This window comes from Panthera pardus, unplaced genomic scaffold (assembly GCF_024362965.1).
Source record: "Panthera pardus isolate Hobbes unplaced genomic scaffold, ASM2436296v1 HiC_scaffold_8, whole genome shotgun sequence".
Classification (NCBI taxonomy): domain Eukaryota; kingdom Metazoa; phylum Chordata; class Mammalia; order Carnivora; family Felidae; genus Panthera; species Panthera pardus.
In genome coordinates, this window is record NW_026527013.1 from 3693167 (window position 1) to 3711953 (window position 18787).

An 18787-nucleotide genomic window follows, 5' to 3' on the forward strand; every position below is an offset into this window, starting at 1 on the left:
TAGTTCTTTTCCCAGAGCTGTTGGGTGGCCCGCTGGGTGCCTGGGAAGGAGATTTGTCGTTTACGAACACCTGCCCAGGACAGGGGCCTTCACAGAAGTGCGCCTGGCACCCAGGAGGCCCCTGCCCGGCCCGGAGGCCTCGCCCGGCCCAGGAGGGGTAGGAGGAGGGCCGGGAGCAAGCTCAGCAGAGACCTGGCCCCCCTTCTGCCTAGGGCGACATTTCCCGCAGCCCTCGTGTCCCTCCTGGAGAGGGGCGGCGAGGGCTTGGCCCAGAGCTGCAGTGCGTGTGCTTTTCCTGAGGTGGCCCTCCCAGGTCTTGTCCCCCCGGATTTGTGTCATCGTCACCCTCCTGCCTTTGGCGCCTCACTCACTCTTCTGTGTCTTTGCACGTGGGCCTTGTCGCCTCTCTCCAGTCTCCTTGTGTCTTCCGGGGTCCTGGCCCGGCTGGTCCTGAGCTGCAGGGGGCCTGACGGGCAGTGTCGGGAGGCCGGGGCCGTGGTGCCCGAGGCCCCGCACAGACCACCTGGGAGCTTGATGAAGCGCATAGAAGGTTCCGGGTGCCCTGAGGCGTGCGGCCCGGACACGCCCCCAGGGGGCCGCCGCTGGTCTCCGGGGCAGGGCCCTGCGTCCTCGGCCCGCGTCCGAGGCGCCGCTGAGTCGCCCCTCTCCGTCTTGCAGATCATCCCCCCAAAGGAGTGGAAGCCGAGGCAGACGTACGATGACATCGATGACGTGGTCATCCCGGCCCCCATCCAGCAGGTGGTGACGGGCCAGTCGGGCCTCTTCACACAGTACAACATCCAGAAGAAGGCCATGACGGTCGGGGAGTACCGCCGCCTGGCCAACAGCGAGAAGTACGCGGCTGGGGCTGAGGCCGCTGTGGGGACGGGCCCCGACGCCCGGCCTCCGAGGGGGAGCCACACACCTTGAGGGGCCTCCGTGGCCCCGTCCACGGCACACGCACGCACACCTGCACTGCGTCCCCTCCCTCGCTCCCTGCTCCTTTGTGCGTTTCCGTTTCCGAGGGCGGTCTCTCTGCTCCCGAGCCCGAGCGCCCCTCGAGGGCAGGGCGGCGGCCGCCTCCTCCTGCGGCCCCCCACACAGCGCCCGCCTCTCGGCCTGGCCTCGTAATTGCAGAGTTGAGGATCGAGAGGACCCTCCGAGCCCCTGCTGTCCCGGGTGGCTGGCGGGGCGGACGGGGGCGCGGCGTCCCAGGCGGGGCAGCCCCACCCCTTACGCGCTCAGCCTCCCGCGGCCACGGGGCCGTGTTCTCCGCCCCGGGGATGGGGGTGGCCCCACGGCCGCGTTCAGGGCGCTGCTCCTCCCACAGGTATTGCACCCCGCGGCACCAGGACTTCGACGATCTGGAGCGCAAGTACTGGAAGAACCTCACCTTCGTCTCCCCCATCTACGGGGCCGACATCAGCGGCTCCCTGTACGATGACGTGAGTACCGGGGCCCCCGAGAGGCTCCGGGGGCGTGACGGACGCCGTGTCCTGTGAACTGTGCAGGGAAAGGCGCACGCGTGGGACTCGATCTTGAAACGTGGGTGCTAAGACGCCCCGGCAGGCTCGGCTGGGCTTTCTGTCCGGGCTCCGTGCACGTCTACGTGCCAAGTCTTTGGGGGGCGGGGGCGGGGGGAGGAAAGGAGGAATGCAGCCGCGTTCTGATTTGCAGAATCTTTCCTACGAAATCATCAGCCCCTCCTGCCCTGATCGGGCGCCCTGTCCCTGCAGCTGGACCAAAGCAGCCCCGTCACAAAGTGGTCTTCCGGAGGCCACACGGGGCATTTTCTTCCTTCTGCCAGGGGCCTCCTAATCCCCAGTTACTCTCGTGGTTTTCCTCTTGAATTCCTAGCGCTCCGTCATCCGGGAAACCTGGGGATGTTCCAGCCCCCGTGCTGGGCTGGGAGGACCCTGGGGGTGCCTGGGGCAACGGAGGGGCCTCTGCTGGCTCCTCAGCCCTCGGACCTGATGCTGGCCTTGCCCGTCCAGGGGTGTAGACCAGGCATTGGTGGAGACGTGGTGCAGAGGCCCTGCACAGATGCTGCTGTTCAGCACGCGGGGGTTTGAGTGGGACCCACCCTTTTCTAGGGGACGGTTTATTAACACTTAGGGACCTCCGGCAACCCTGGGAAGGATCTACTGGGGTTGATGTCCAAGCTCCTGAGGCTGACTCTCTCCTGGGTGTGCTCTGCCCTGGGGTTCTGCCCTGGGTGGCCCCTCAGCTGCCATCTCTGCCCCCCGCCCCAGATCGTCACTGTGAAGGTCCCTTCTTGCTGGAACACACTTCATCCGCTCAGCCGTGCTCCTCGTGAGGGCAGCTGGGGGTGCCCCTGAGATCTGGGCTGGGGTCCCAGCTGGCGTGGGTGGGAATAAAGCCCCCTCCCGAGAAGGGCCAGGACCCCCCCCCCCCCCCCGCCCCCGAACCCATCAGGACAGGTCGTGACTTGTGGTTCCCAAGAGGTGTGACTGCTGGGTCGGTCCCAGCAGTCTGCCCACCTTGGGGAGCCTGTCTGACCTGTGGCCCGCTGGCCTTCCAGCTAGAGGGTCCCACTGTGCAGCGTGGGTGGGTCTGCTCTCCCAAGCTGGGCACCTACGGCGTGTCAGGCTCGAAGTGAGCTCACCCCTGGGAACCTGAGGGAGAGGCCCTCGCCCTGGGAGGTCAGGGACCGAGCTTGCTCCTGGTCCTGGTTCCCCCTTCTTGGACCTCGGTTTCCCACATCCAGCGGCTGGTCCTGTGGCAAGGGGGTCCCGGACAAGGAGGGTCCCTCTCCCTGGGACCCTGAGCTCATCCACTTGGCCCGGACCCCAGAGCATTGGCAAGCTTGTGAGGCCACGTGGCCGGGCCTGAGGGCAGAGTTGCGTGCACCCTTGGGTGTGGCGAGGGCCAGAGGACGGGGATCCCAGGGGCCCTGTGGGGCACACACACGTTTAAAAAAACTTATCGTTATTATTTTTTACATTTGCATCCAAGTTACTTAGTATATAGCGCAATAACGGTCTCAGGAGTAGAATCCCGTGGTTCGTCCTCTACGTATAACGCCCAGTGCTCATGCCAACAAGCGTCTTCCTTAATGCCCCTCACCCATTTAGCCCATCCCCCTGCCCACCACCCCTCCAGCAGCCCTCAGTTCTGTATATTTAAGAGTCTCTTATGTTTTGTCCCCCTCCCTGTTTTAATATTATTTTTGCTTCCTTCGCCTTAGGCTTGTCTGTTTGGTATCTTATATTCCTTATATGAGCGAGGTCACATGATATTTGTGTTTCTCTGACTGATTTTACTTAGCATGATACTCTCTGGTTGCACCCACATTGTTGCAAATGGCAAGAATTCATTCTTTTTGATTGCTGAGTAGTATTCCATTCTGTGTGTGTGTGTGTGTGTGTGTGTGTGTGTGTGTGTGTGTGTGTGTGTGTACCACATCTTCTTTGTCCATTCATCCATCGATGGACATTTGGGCTCTTTGTTTGGCTGTTGTTGATGTTTATAAACATGGGGAGCATGTCCCTTCGAAACAGCACACCTGTGTCCCGTGGGTAAATGCCTCGTAGTGCGATTGCTGGGTCGTAGGGTGGTTCTATTTTGAGTTTTTTGAGGAACCTCCAGGCTGGTTTCCAGAGTGGCTGCACCAGCTGGCATTGCCACCAACAGTGCAAAAGCGACCCTCTCACCGCATCCTCGCCAGCATCTGTTGTTGCCTGAGTTGTTGATTTTAGCCATTTTTGCAGGTGTGAGGTGGTATCTCATTGTGGTTTTGATTGTATTTCCCTGATGAGTGACATTGAGCGTTTTTTCACGTGTGTGTTCACAATTTGGATGTCTTCTTTGGAGAAGTGTCTATTCTCAGCACAGCTTTCACCTCCCGTGATTTTTTTAAAAAATATTTTTAATGTTTGTTTATTTTTGAGAGAGAGAGAGAGAGACACACAGACCGAGTACAAGTGGAAAGGGGCAGAGAGAGAGGGAGACACAGAATCCAAAGCAGGCTCCAGGCTCTGAGCTGTCAGCACAGAGCCCGATGTGGGGCTCGAACCCACAAACCGTGAGATCATGACCTGAGCTGAAGTCAGACGCTCAACCAACTGAGCCGCTCAGGCGCCCCGTCGCCTCCCATGATTAACGCACAGCTCAGTGTGGAATCCGGAGAAAGTCCTGCCTGACTGCCTGGCCTGGGGCCGGTGTCTCAGGGGGGTTGCAGACCCTGGGGCGGGTTTAGGGCCGACCGCTGGCGCTCGGGCCCTCTGCGGGGCCACGCCGTGGCCTCCCTGTGCTGCCGCCGGCGTCTGGGGGTGGCCGGGGCCCCGGGGGTGGCTGGCCACCAACCGCACGCTCAACCGCGTGCGGGTCGCCCGCAGGACGTGGCCCAGTGGAACATCGGGAGCCTGCGGACCATCCTGGACATGGTGGAGCGCGAGTGCGGCACCATCATCGAGGGCGTCAACACCCCCTACCTGTACTTCGGCATGTGGAAGACCACCTTCGCCTGGCACACGGAGGACATGGACCTTTACAGCATCAACTACCTGCACTTCGGGGAGCCCAAGTCCTGGTGAGCGTCCGCGGCGGCCGGGGCCGCGGGAGGGGCTGCGGATCGGCTCGTCCGGGGCACACGGGGTGGGGGTGCCTTTGGACGACCCCTCGGGGACACGGCTGGGCCCGTGGCCGGGCAGGCGGAAGCTGAGGGGCGTCTGGCCCTGTTGGCTCCGGGGACAGTCTCGGTCGGTGACGAGGGGATGTGTGTCCCCAGAAACGAGCTTCCTGCCCCCCACCCCCCCCCAGAGCCTGTGGTTTGCTACCCGTGGAGACTATGGGGGTGGCATCCGCGAAGTGTCTGCTGTGCTGGGGGCTCTCCCTGGGGCCGCGGGCCTGGGGTGGGCGGCTGTGAGCACTGAGCCTCCCCTGGCCTCCCCACAGCGGCTCCAGGCCCCCTGCGGTCAGGGGCGCGGTGCACCCACTGGTTTGCCGGACTGGTGTGGGCGTGCGCCCCGTGGGCCACTCTGTGAGCCGTGGGCCCTGCAGGCTGGGCCGAATATCCAGCGCGACCCGTGTTCCGGAATCTCCGAGCCGAGCGCCCCCTTCGCACCCAGCCTCTGCTGCAGGACGGCCGGAGCCGCCTTCTGTGCAAGGCTGTCTTTGTTCACTGCTGTTTCCAGCAGAGATTTCTGAGCCGGGGCTTTACACCTCCCTGCCTCTTCCCAGCTGTCTCAGAAGGTTCTGTTATTCTGTTACAGTAATCATCACAGCTCAGAAGGAGCTGGGGGCGGAGGGGGGGGGGGCCCCCCCCAGGGGGGGGGGGCCCCCCCCCAGGAGCAGAGCGTGGCACTCCGGAGCTCAGCCGAGTGCTTTTGTGTGTGGAGACGGCAGGGGTGGGAGGGGGGGTGCACAGCCCGGCTGGGGACCCAGGCAGACCCTGGCCGAGGTACCCCTTAACTTGGTGTCCCAGCTGACAGCTGGGCCCTGAGCGGCTGGGCCCGTGCCCAGAGGCATGGGGGGAGGCCACCCCCGGTCCTTTTAAGTGTCAGGGACGCCCCGGAGCCCTTGCCAAGGCGGGTGGGCGCAGGCGCTCTGAGCAGAAGGCTCAGACTCCGGCAGGAGGCCCCAGGGGGGAAGCCAGGCCTCCCGGTCCAGGTGTTGGCCGTGTGACCACCCTCTCCTGACCTCTGATGCTGGCACGGTGGAACCCCGGCCCTGCTGTCCGGCCGTGGGCTCCTGCCCCGACAGGGAAGGATGAGGAAGCGTTAGGGCTGAACGTGGCCTGGGCTCTGTGTGGGTTTCCCGGGGCGGCTGTAACCGATGACCGCTAGGAGCTTATCACGACACACGTGTGTTCTCTGACACTTTTGGAGGCCAGGAGTATGACCCTGGTCTCACCAGGCTACACCCAGGCGTACACAGGGCAGTTCCCACCCCCGTGCCCCAGGGAGGCCCGTCTCCCGCCTCTGCCGGCTTCTGGTGGCACCGATCCCTGGCCCCGCAGCCCCTCCTCTGTCCTCACGGCCAGCAGCGTGGGGTCTGCCCGTCTGTCTGCCTCCGTCCCGTGAGGACTCGTGAGGACGCTGGCCCCCTGGGAACGCAGGGTCACCCCCGCCTCTGGGGCCTCGACTTGATCCCGTCTGCCGAGTCCCTGTCCTGTGTGAGGCCACGTGCACGCAGCTGTGGTGATTAAGGCGTGGACATCTTCGGGCCGCCGTCCTGCGGGCCACGGGCCCTCTGACCTGTGCCTCGTGCTGCATTGTGTTACCTTGGGGATTTGCTGGGATCCTGTGACGACTCCACGGGCTTCTTGTTTTCGATCCGTTTATCTCTGTGGCATTCCGTGGCTTCGAATCCGAATCCGCTGTTGAGCATTGCAGCCTCTAGCTGGGAGGCGGTTGCCCTTCAGGGAAAACTTGCAGAGAGATGGGTGGGGTTGGTGATGTCCATTTCGCAAAGGCCTGGATCTCACACCCCGCGTGGTCCTGAGCGTGTTAGTGGAGGCGTTTCCTGGAGGGCGGCGTCACCCCTGGGCTGCCCAGGGGGTTACCTTGTCTCCCCCCCCCCCAAATTCCCCCCCCCCGTGGAGGCCCCGGCCCAGGCCCCCCTGTGGAGAGGGGCTGCGCTCTGCCCCCACCGGCGTGGGGCGTGAGGTGCTCCTTCCCCAGAGCCTCTGCCCGGCAGCCGGCGTCCTCCGCGTGGGCCGTGGCAGGCTGAGTGCAGACGAGCCGCCTTCTGGCTCCCGTACAGATCCGCAGGCTGGGGCTGTGTGCGCGTGTACGTGTGTGTGTTCGCATGTGAGTGTGAGGGTGTGCGAGTGGTGTTTGTGAGCGTGCGTACGTGTACGTGGAAGTGTATCTGTGTTTGTACGTACGTGTTTGTGTGTGAAGGTACACGAGCATACGTGCGCGTGAGCATGGGTGTGTACGTGCGTGTGCATGAGTTCCGTGTGTGAGCGTGTGTACGTGTAAGTGTGCGGTCGTGTATTTGTGGCGTATGAGTGTGTGTGTGCCGCGGCCCGGCTCGCTGACACGATGGTTCCTGGTGCTGCCGGGGGGGCGTCTCAGTCCTGACCCCGCGTGGCTCCCCCAAGCGCCACTAGATGGCGCCCCACCCTTCCGCACTGGCTGCCGCTTCCCGCCGTGGAAATTTCCCAGGTTCTTTCATCCTTTTTATGGACTCCCGGCCCTGAGCGCCCCAGAGGCCCCCTGGGACCAGCAGCAGGAGGAGAGCGAGGACTGCGGGGTGGGCAGTGGGAATGCTCAGCCCCCCAGCAGACACCTGGGTTTTGGCCTGGGGCTACTAGCGAGAGGGATCAGAAAGGGAGAAAAGCCCTTAAAGCCCAGAACGAAACCAATAAAAAAGGAGCCACTGCTGAGTCCTGGCACGAGCTGGCCAGAGGCAGGTTGAGCGCTGAGCCGTGGCCCTGCCTGAGGATGGGGTGGCCTTGCCTGACGTGGGGCGAAGCGTGGGGTGGGCGGCGCGGGTCACAGGGCGGTTGACTTGGGAAGTGGCCGGGGGAGCCCAGGGAGGCGGCTGGGCCGGGCCAGTCTCGAGAGGCGGGGGCTGGCTTCGAGGGAGACGAGGGGGCTCCGTGAGCTGTCTGTGGGTGGGAGCCGGCCCTGGAATATGGAGGGTAGCAGCCCCCGGCCGATGGGCAGCTGACAGGCAGGACTGACGGACACCCGGCCCTGCACGCTCGCCCCGTCTCTAGCGGCTTGGTGTTCTCCAGGCCACAGCCCAGCATTCCATCCCCTGCTGTCCACCCCCCTCCCAACCCCTCCCCTCCCCGTTTCCACCCCTTCCACCCCTTCGCCACAACCCAGTCCTGACAGCCCTAGGCAGCAGTCTGCGAGGCAGGCATTGGGCACAGCAGGAGTTTATCTCAGGGAAAGAATGTTCTGGAAGGCAGCTTGACCTTGGTCTTGGTTCTGGTCCTGAAGGCGGATAGGTTGCACGTGAAGGTCCCTCATGCTGACTAGGGGTGGCTGGCGGGCCGTGTGGGAGCCGGCTCCCGCGCCCCGTCCTCTGCCAAGCTCCCTGCTCCCCCAGCCGGGGCAGCTCTGCTCAGTCACCATGCTGGCAGCCTTCCCGCCCTCCCCCCAAGACCAGGGTGCCGGCCCCAGATGCCGGCAGGGCGCCCCACACTCATACCAGCTACGTCTGCCGCTGCATCTCCCCGCCAGATGGGGGACCCCGTGAGGGCAGGGGCCTCTGTCTCCTCTGGGTCCCCAGCCCCCAGCCGGAGCCTGGCACAGAGAGGGGGCCCGGTGCTGGGGCCACAGTGGCCCCTTAGCCTGTTGGGAGTGCGGCACCGCCCCCGTGGGAACCGGCCTTCCGGGCGAGATTCCTCTAGGCCACCCCAGACACCAGCCCGGGGGGTGGGCGCCGTGCCTCTGGTCCCCGGGCTGGTGGTCACGGAGCTCATCGGCCCCCAGGAGGGCGGCGCCCCTGCCCGGAGCTCGAGGGTGGTGGGGAGTGGGGGGCGGGGGCTGCTCCCTGGCACGTGGCTCCCAAGCACCCGTCTCCCTGATTGAGCCGCCCCGCTCGCGTCAGCAGCAGCTTAATTGCAACCGTTCCCGAGGATCCCGGTGGCATCTCTTGTAAGTGTCGCCGTCCTCAGGTTTACGGCGTCTTATGAGGCCTTTCTGGGTCTGTTGCTACTTCAGTAGTGATTTGTGGGTCACAGCGGCGGGAGCAGCCTGGTGTCGGTAAAAGCACGGAATTGCTTCAAAAGGCCGGCATCAGGTAGTGCCGTCAGGCCGAGGGCTGAGAACATCCGCCGCGTTCGAGTGCTTCAAAACCCCTTTTGAGTTGGGATTTAAATAGACCCGGCACTTGCAACCCCCTCCCGCCCGCCGGCCTCCCCGGGGCCCGGTCAGTCAGCGAGGCCAGGAGGGGCGGGCACGGGCCCGCGGGGGACCGCTGGGCCATTTGGCCCCGATTCGGGTGGCGCGGCCCGTGCCCGGGTGGTGGGGCGGCCCGGGGGCTCGGTGTCCAGAGAGGGGAGCCGGACGCCTGCCCTGGACCCGGGCCTTCCCGGAGCCCCTGGTGGCCGTTTAGCTGGAGGTGACGTCCCACGGCCTGTCCCGGGGCCCCTGCACCGGATGGGCCCCCGCAGCCATTCCCTGAATCATCTGGCCCCTGTGGGTCCCGAGGCTCGTCAGCCTGCGGGTGGGGCCCTGTGATACGCCCAGCTGGCCCGTTTCTGTTTCGCAGATGCAGGCCCGCGCAGGGCGACAGCACTGCCTCCCGCCGCTCCCCTGGGCCCGTGGGGAGGGGTGGGGGGGGGAGTAGGTGGAGGATGTGCCTCCCAGAGGCCTACTCAGGGCCCCTGGGCGGGGACAGCTAGGTTGGCCCCAGTGTTTGGGCCGACCTACCGTGGCCTTCAGGCCCGTGACTCAGCAGCCTCCCCCGAGGGCGGGGCGCTGCCGCAGTTTCCCCGCCGCTTCCCCAGCGCCTCCCTCCTGCTCTCTTTGCCTGGGATGCGGTCTTTCGGGTCGTCCTCACGCGCCCCGGCGGGGAGCACGCGTCCTCAGAGCCACACGCGTGTCGCGTTCACGCACGTCTGCACACGCACGTGCTGTGCGCACACGTGTTCTCTCGTGCACGTGTACGCGTGCCCGTGCGGGCTCCCTGCCCCGGGGGCTGGGGAGAGGGTCCCTCGGATTGTGCTCCCGCAAAGGGCACGGAGCCCCGCTGGCTCACGCAGGGCCCCGGGTGCGACGAGTGGATCCTTCTAAGTAGCGTGTGGGGAGGGAGTGGGGAGGGGGCACCGGGCGTGCTGAGAACTTTTCCTGTGGAGCAGCTGCCCCTAGAGTTTTCCTCTGGGATTTTCCCTCAGGGAGGTTTCTCAGGAGAGGGACTGGGCAGCTCTCCTTCCGCCACGGGGAAGCTTGGGTCCCAGCGGGCATGGCTGTGGCTGCCCGCGTGTGCGTTCGTGCGTGAGTGTGTGCACGTGTCTGCGTTTGAGGACACGTGCTCCCTGCACGAGGGGGCACAAGGGAGGGGAGGGCATTGTGGGCGCGGGTGCGGGTCGGCTTCCACGTTACCTGCTCTGTGGCTGCAGCTTGGGTGAGAGGCGGGGCGGAGGTGCTGGGTCCCGGGTTGGTGGCTCTGTTGCCCAGGGAGGCGGGGCAAGGCTCTTGGGGGAAGGGGGCCGCTGGGCTGCTCCCTTGCCCTCTGGCTGTGTGCCTCCCTGCCTCCCTCCCGGCTGTCCCCGGACCTGGCTGCAGGTGGCGCTGCTGGACCACGGTGCCCGGCCAGTGCGCCCCCTGCCTGGTCCCCAGGGAGCGGGACTGGGAAGTTGGGGGCGTGGGGTGGTTGACGGAGCCTCAGGAAGCTGCGTGGGCAGCAGCCTTGGTGGCCGGTGGTGGAGAGCGCCGGCATCGGGCGGGGGGGGGGGGGCGACTGGAGGGGCCTTAGAGACTTCATGGCTTCTGAGAGCCTGGCTCAGCGGGGACCGGGGGGTCCCCGTTTCCTGACTCAGGTGCAGCCCTCATCCGGCAACAGGAGTAACTCCTCCCAGCCGCCTGGCTCTGGCCCACGAGAGGCTCCGTGGTGGCAGGGAGGGCTCGGCCTGCCGCCAACGTGGATGGAAATCGGTAGGAGCCCGACGGCTTCACAGATTGGTTTTAATAACTCAGCTTCCCAACGCTGTGTCCTGTCACCCGGACACGTAGCAGAAGTGAAATAGATGCTCTCCATCCCCCCTCCCTCACCCCGGGCCAAACCCCCATTTGGGCATCTGGGGACAGAGGCTCCCCCCCCCAGCCCCCCCGCTGCCCCGGGCATCTCAGTGTGACCACGGTGTGGGGCAGGGCAGGGGGTGGGAGCGGGGGAGGGGGGGCTGGATGGAAAAGAGCCACCAGGATGCCGGAAGGAAGGCAGCTCTGTCTGTGCCTTGTTAGCAGCAGGGGAGCCCGCCAGGCTCCTCTTTCCCTAGCCCCGGGTCCCGCGTGTGTGAGAGTGACAGAAACAGCCACAGAAGGAGGGTTTTAGAGCAGGGAGGTCCCCCGAGAGCAGATCCCCACCGAGGCTGGAGGCGTCAGAGCCCCGTTGATGAAAAGGTAATAGACGAGGTGGCGGGCGGGTCCCTGAGCGCGTCAGCACGCCGGGGTGGGGAGCGGCTGCCCCCCCAGCATGCCTAAATCTGATGCAGCGCGGCCCGGGCCTGCAGCCGGAGTCCGTCCGTGGCCCACACGGCCTTGCCCCAAACAGGCCACTGGGGAAGTTTCACGACGGGGCCCCCTTCTGCCAGAAGGTGGCTGCTGTCCCAGGTGGCCGAGTGAGGCCCCGAGAGTGCTGAGTGGGACCACCTGAGGCCCATCTTCCCGGCCCGTGGGTTCTGGGTCAGAACCTCTGCTGCCTCTCGCTGGGCTTGCCGCGGCCCTCGGCTTCCCTGTTGGAGGCACGGGGCCTTGGGCAGGCGGGGAGAGCCTTCCTGGTCCCCCTTCTGGAAGCTCCTCCTTGAATGGTGACCACGACCAGGGCAACGGCACTGATTGCCCTTCGTTCCGTTTGTGCCTGAGCCATGTGCCCTCTGTGTCCTTGCACAATGCACGTGCGTGTGCTCGGCTTCAGAGGCAAAAGTCCCGCCTCCCGGACCCCCCCCCCCCCCCCGAGTGGGCAGCCTGCCGTGTCCGGTCACCCTAGGGCGTGCAGATGTGTGTGCGTGTGGCCGGAGGACCTGGCGCCCCGGGAGGTCACTAAGGGCCACCTTACCCACAGCCACGGGGAGGGGGGTCTCGGCTGGAGCCTGGCATCAGGCCGCCCTCAAGGCGTTGGGATCCGTGGTTTGGCCCCGTGACCAGGAGGGCCTGTGCGAGGGAGAGCTTGTGGGAGGAGAGCCGTGTTGGGCCCCGCCTGGGTCCCCGCCCCGTCGTTAGGGAGCCCTTGGCCCCCGCTCGGTCAGAACCACGCTTTCATCCGCGACGCCGCCGGCCCAGGCTTTCTGTTCGCCCGGGTGTGCGGCGAACCTAAAACCGAGAGATGATCTCGGCGTCGGCACGTTGACCCCTGAGGCCGCGGAGAGCCGTGCGTCTCAAGCCCGGGCGCCTGGTGGCGTCGGGCTGCGAGGACAGGAGCGCGCGGTTGGCGACCACAGCGAGTACCGGGGGCGCTTCTGGAGGAGTTTGCCCGGCGTGGCGCAGCGCACTGCGACCCCCACGGCGCGGCGTTTGTCCGACTCGCTTCCTCCTCGCAGCCTCACTCGCCCCGAAGCCTCACGGCCTGTCGCGGCTCCGGCAGCACCTGACAGCGTGTCGCTCGGGCTGGACCAGGGGACGCGGGAGGCCCGGCGCGTTTCGGGGCGCCCTCCCGGGGGCTGCGCTCGGCCCCTGCGTCTCGCGGCACGCCGGCGGGGACGGGCACGGTCAGCGTTGCGCACGGATCGCGCGGTGATTTTAACGTCGCGCGAAGCAGGGGAGGGTCGGCCTTCCGCGAAGGAAAAATCTCGCCACACGCTCCTCGAAAAGCCGGTGAGAGCGAGAGAGCGAGCGGGGGCTCTGCCGGTTCCGCGGGCGGCCTGACGCATCACGAGCCCCTGGGCAGCGGGCGACGTTGCGGAATGGGGCCCCTGGTGGGGGCGGCGGGAGGCCCCGTGTCGGAGCCCCCCTCACCCCCCCCACCCCCCATCCCCACCCCTCCCCCCGCCCCTGGGCGAACGTGCCACTGCGGGGCGCTCTCTGCCTGTTTTCCTCTTTCGGTGGCATGTTTTGTTAGAAAAAGACTTCAGCTTTTAGAGCCGTTCCGGTTTTATGGAGACACCGAGGACAAAGTCCAGGCGCTCCCCCCGCCCCGCGCTGTTCCCCCGCTGGGACCTCCCGTCAGGCAGGAGCATCGGTCACGGTTAATGGACCAACGTTGATCCGTTCTTCATAAGTAAAGCCCACGCTTAGGTCCTAAGCGTCCCAGGTGCCCACGTGACGTGGACTCGGCCGTCTCCTTGGGCTCCTCTGGGCTGTGGAGGCTTCTCCGACTTCCCTCGGTTTTGATGCCCTGTGACAGTTGCGAGGAGGCCCCGGGCAGGGTTTTCTAGAAGGCCCTTCCTTGGGCGTGGCTGCGGCTTTTCTCGTAGTGAGACTGGGGCGATGGGTTTAGGGAGGAGGACCCCCCGAGTGAAGCGCCCTCCCCCTGACACCACTCCGGGGGTGCGTGCTGTCACCGCGGCGTTGGCCTTGGTCCCCCGGCTGAGGTGGGCCCTCCGGTGTCTCCCGTGTAAGTGCCCTCCCTTCCCTGTTCCCATGCCGTCCTGTCTGAAGTATACTCTTGGAAGGAAGGAAGGAAGGAGGGGCGGAGGGAGGGCGGAAGTTTCCAATATCGGAAAAGGGAATGGGGGGGCGTCTGGGTGGCTCGGTTGGTTGGGCGGCCGACTTCAGCTCGGGTCGTGATCTCGCCGCCAGTGAGTTCGAGCCCCGCGTCAGGCTCTGTGCTGACGGCTCGGAGCCTGGAGCTGCTTGGGGTTCTGTGTCTCCTTCTCTCTGTGATCCTCCCCTGCCCACGCTCTGTCTCCCGCTGTCTCTCAGAAATAAATAAACGTTAAAAAACAATTTAAAAAAAAAAAAGGGAAGAGTGAGCGGAACAGCCTCGTGCCCTGTGCACGCAGTGGACGGACGTGAGCATCCTGGCACACTCGTGTCGGGGGGTTTTCGTCTCTCTTCTCCCTCCTTCCCTCAAGTCGAGGTGGCTTTGGTTTGCTGCTGCTGCACGAGTGGGCTCGTGGCCTGCACTGATTTGCTCCCGGTTCTGTAGGTTCTGTGGGCCAGCTGGGTCCTCGGTTCAAGGTCACAGAGGCTGGAGTCCTTGCCGGCTGCTAGCTCTGGGCTGTCGGCATCTAGAGGTCACTCAGAACTTGCCATGTGTCCCCCCCCCCCCCCCCGGCCCCCATCTTCAGGCTAGCATGGGATCCTCTCCTGAAGAAGGGCCCTGCCCCTTGTGGGGGCTCACCTGCTTAGGTCAGGCCCACCCGAGGTAATCTCCCTATTTTAGGGTGTCCTGATGTGGGACCTTAATTAGAACAGGAAAAATCTGGCACACTAGGACCAAGGGCAGTTAATTGCAAGCAGGGGCCGGAAGACTTAGGGGCATCTGAGAACCGCGTCTGCCATAAAGAATTTGTTGTGAAATATAACGCGGTACAAAAGTGTGCAAAATGTGTATGCGCCCCGAAGATACGTATTTACGTGCCGTGTACCGCATGACTGTGCGGCCTGCCCCTGTGTAACCTCCCCCCCACTGCCCACCCCCTACCCCACCCTTTGCAGCACCCCCCCCCCCCCCCCAGAGCTGATGACTGCCCTCAGGACTGTCCTCCTCCTGGCCTGAAGGGTCCTTTCCCTACGTGTGCCTGTGGCCCCGGGCAGCGTGCCGAGTGTTGGCTGGATTTGAACACACAGATGGACTGACTTGTCCTTGTGTTTGTGCTCGGGGTTTGTGAGGAAGACACCCCCGTTACGTGAACCGGTGGCTTGTTCGTTTTTATCTGCTGAGGGACTCCGCCTCCACCTGTCTGTCCGTCCGTCCGTCCATCGGTTCACTGTCGACGGGCGTTGGGGCCGTCTCCGCCCTGGCCAGCTGCACCCGCCGCGTTAGCGTTGTTACCTGATGCCTGGGCACGGTGTCTGTGACTGCACACGAGGACGTCCTGAGACATCCCGACGGCAGTGGCCGCGGGCGATGCTCCCCGTGTGCCAGGCTGCGCTCCGAGAGCCTGCCCGTCTTGCTGCAGCCCTGAGCCGCCCTCCTCGCGGGTGAGGCCCAGGCTGGCCGGGCCCCAGCTCAGGGCTGCGGAGCTCCCAGAGGGAGGGGCTGTGGTCGAGCCCCCTTTCCTCACCGCTGCTCCCCTCGCCCCTCAGAGCGTCTCCCTGAGAATCGGGAGGGGTGGCGGGTTCTGGGAGCAGGTGGCCGGGCGGTCGCTCGGCCTCGGGGACAGGGTGTGTCCCGGGTGGCGGAGGTGGCCTGGACCTGAAGGTGCGGGAGGGGAAGGACTCTGACGGAGCCCCCAGCACTGTCACCGAATCAACCTGAGCCGAAGTGGAAGCTGTCGGGTTCCCGTGGGAGGCGGAGACAGGATGGCGGGGACCCGGGCCGGCCGACGCGTGGCTTCCGCAGAGGTCACGCAGGTGTCCGGGTGGGGCGTGAGGGTGTGGGGGGTGTATTCCAGAAACGTCGATGGGCGGCCACAGGATGCCACGGCTTCTCCCGTCTCACTGGCTGGAGCCTGGTCACGTGGCTGCACTTTCGGCCGGGAAGCCTGAGAAACATCGTCCAGGTCCCTGTCCGGTGGGGGGGGGGGGGTCTGGGGGAGGGGGGCGGGGAAGGGAGAGGGCTAGATGAGTCAGTTCACGTCCTCACCGAGTGCCCACTCTGGGTCCAGCATGAACCCGGGATCGACGCCACCCGTCAGGACAGGAGCTGATGGCGTGGCCCCACGCCCCCAGAGCAGGGCCAGGCAGGGTGGTGGCAGGAGGTCCGCAAGCCTGAGGGCTGAGGCCCGTAGGAAGAGACGGAGCCCGGCAGCCCGTGGAGAGGGCCCCGCTGGAGGGTGGGCTGGTGGGCGGGCGGCCGGGCCAGGGGCGTGGGGCTGGAGGGCGGGCGGGCGAGAGGGTTCGTCCAGGCAGCCACATCCCACCAAGGTTCCTCTGGCCCAGAGGATGCATCGGCTGGGGGGCGGGCCCAGGCGGTGACGTGGGGGCTTTGGGCCGGCAGGTGTCCCCGCTGGGTGTCCCCGTCTTCTGTCTGCCGGCCGCTCGAGGGCCCAGACGTCGCTGGCCTGTCCCACGTCCCCACGGGCTCGGTCTGGCAGGAACAGATGGGCCTTCACTCACTTCAGAGTCTTGTGTTCAGAGTCGCAAACAGCCGCGGACGGCTTGTGCTGAGGGAGGCGGGATTTCTGCCGTAGGCGGCCCGAGTTCCGGCTCCCGGGCCGGAGCGCCAGGTGAGTCCCCTCTCTGCCCACCACTCCAAGAAACTGTCGGTTCTTCTCTTCAAAACGTCGTCGCTGAGCGCCTCCCACCCCGCAGTGTTCGGGTCAGGAGCCCACTGAGCCTGTGACTGTGGGCGGGGTCCCCTCCCCCCACCGGGGCGGGAGGGGGGGACGGCCTTCCTGGCCAGGACTCGCTTTCCCCGCCTGTTAGCTAGACGAGCCATCAGAGATTCGGGGTCTGCACACAGGGGCTGGTTTCCATGGCAAATTTCTATCATGCCAGCAGGGTTGCAGTGGGCAGATTTCAGCTCCTCTGCAAGGGAGATTCCTGCAAATCTGCGGGCAAGGAGAGAGAGAGAGTCTTTGTCAACTTTGCTCAAAACTCCGGCTAGGAGCGTGCTCCCCCTTCCCGGCACGGCAGCAGGAGGTGGGGGGCTCAGGGCCCCCTGTGGCCCGTCCTGCCGTCGCCAGGGGCCCCGCCGTCTGCGGGTGTGTGTGCGAGGAAGGCACACACGTCCAGGGCGTCGGAAATCACTTCGACAGACCTCAGCCTCCCCGCGTTGATGATGTCCCGGCTGCTCGCGGCCCGTGGAGAGAGCCAGACTCCCAGCCACCTTCCCAGGTCCGACCCAGCTTGTCGCCGTGTCCTGGGCTCGTGCCGGTACGGGGCCGGGGCGGCCGACATCGGCCTCATTCCCCTCGGCCGCGTCCCTCCGCGTCCTGTCCTTGTTCCCTCGCTTCAAACCGCCCGTGTGCAAACACCAGCGCGTCGGGGGGGCCTCCCCGCTGCGGACGCGCCTCCGGCCGGAGGAGTTTGGGGGCCGTGGGTGTGGGTGCAGCGGGAGGCCACCTCCGGCTCGGCTCGCTTTACGAGCGGACGTTCAGAGCGGTGCTCCGAGGGGGAGCCGGGGGTGCTCCGCGTTGGCCCCGCGTCCCCGCACCTCAGTCTCCCTTCTGGGCTCCACTCTCCGGCCTGCCGTTCAGAGCCTCACCTGAGAAGCCCCCCCCCCCCCCCCCTTTAAAACATCAAAAACACACACGTGCCTTGGCAGTTTCAGTCCGTCATATGACAAAAATGATTCCCGGGTCTAAAACGAACCGGGGCTTGGGATCAGATGCCTCCACTTCCGCATTTAACGGCAGGCTCGACACCACTCGCCTCGGAAGTCGGTTCCCTGGTTAACGCGGGCTGGCCGTGTGTGAGCCGGCCGGGGTCTCGGCTTCCCTGGCTCCCCCGGGGTGGGCTGGGAGCATCTGGGGGCCCACGGCCCCGGGAGAGGCCTCGGCGAGCCCTCCCGCCTGCAGCACACCCTTGTCTCCCGCATGGGCGCCGCGGGCATCCCATCGGAGACGCCCTGTTTTCTCTGTCTATCTCCTGCATGCGTCTCAATAAAAACGTCATTATTTGAAATCCTTGACACTGCTCGCGCCAGGTACCGAATTCCATCGCCTTTTGTCCCGTAAAACGATCCATTAAAGATAAACCACCGTGACTCAATGAGGTTCTTTCCTGGGAACAAGCCACCCTGGTCCTCTGCCGATCCTATCTCCCCGGCACGTGTTTGTGCTCGTCGTACAAAGGGGCTGCAGCGCCAGGACAAACGAGGGAGGCTGCCTCGCTGCCGAACGAGGCTCCTTGGAAATCGAGATGGGACTTCTGGACAGTTCCAGCCGCTCGCTCAGGGAGGGGCTGCGCAGTCCAGGCTGAGCTCCCTGGTGCAGCGGAGACCAGCCGGGGCTGCACGAGAGCCCCCCCGGGCCCGGAGCCCCCGCTCAGGGGCTGCTCAGGGGCTTGCACGTGTACCCTTTCTGTCCTGAGTGTCCAGGACAGGGTCCTCGTGCCCCTCCGTCCCTGCATCAGCCCCCTGCAATCAGTGTCCCCGTCCAGGTAGCCTGGGCTGCTACCAGGGCTTCTCCCTCCCATCCTAGCAGGCACGGGGACCCCAGGCTATCCGTCCCTAAAGGCCCTTTGCACGTCTTCTGCCTGTTTTAAGGGCAAGTCTGTCTGCCCAGTGCTTTTTTTTTTTTAATTTTTAAAAAAATTTTTTTTAATATTTATTTTTGAGAGACAGAGTGAGACAAAGTGAGACTGGGGGAGGGGCAGACAGAGAGAGGGAGACACAGGATTGCAAACAGACTCCAGGCTCTGAGTTGTCAGCACAGAGCCCGATGTGGGGCTTGAACTCACAAGCTGTGAGATCATGACCTGAGCCGAAGTCGGACGCTCAACCGACTGAGCCACCCAGGCGCCCCGTGCCGAGTGCCTTTTCTAACGTCTTTTATTTCTCTAGACTGATGTGTGGGGTGACCCCTGCCATCTGGCGTGACTATTTTTTTTTTAATTAATTAATTTATTTTGAGCGAGAGAGAGAGAGAGAGCGCGCGAGAGGGAGCGAGTGAGCAGGGGAGGGGAGGAACAGACAGAGGGAGAGAGAGAACCCACGCAGGCTCCACGCTGTCGGCACAGAGCCCGACGTGGGGCTCGATCCCACGAACCGTGAGATCGTGACCTGAGCCGAAACCAGGAGTCGGACACTTAGCTGACTGAGCCTCCCGGGTGCCCCTGGCGTGACTATTATTAATGCTGTTTTCACATTCCAACCATCACGATAAGGCCACCTTGCTCCCACCCGGCGTAGCGACCCCGCCACCCCGGTGTCGCGAAGTCAGTCGGTGCTGTCAGACCACAGCGTGGTCTCTTACCTCGTTTACTGAGGGACTAGCTCGCGGGTGAGGGAGCATCCTGATGGGTGTTTGTGGCTCTCCTGCCCCGGACGGAGGCTGCGCGCGGTCCCATTACCCCGCAGCGCCAGCTTCGCGGAGATGCGCGTCGGCTCCCCTGGGTCAGACTCTGCGAGTCCGTCAGTGGTGAGCACTCCCCCGGGT

The 18787-nt window shown here is 65.0% G+C and overlaps 1 protein-coding gene across 8 annotated transcripts in view; it reads left to right on the top strand.

Moving 5' to 3' along the window:
* Positions 1-18787, top strand: part of KDM4B (lysine demethylase 4B) — a 131065-nt gene that overhangs the window by 51523 nt on the left and 60755 nt on the right. For all 8 annotated transcript variants that reach the window (XM_053897917.1, XM_053897919.1, XM_053897920.1 and 5 more), the window contains 3 exons: positions 679-854; positions 1331-1445; positions 4359-4552. In XM_053897917.1, coding sequence (XP_053753892.1) covers positions 679-854; positions 1331-1445; positions 4359-4552 — 485 coding nt within the window. The remainder of the gene's footprint in view (positions 1-678; positions 855-1330; positions 1446-4358; positions 4553-18787) is intronic.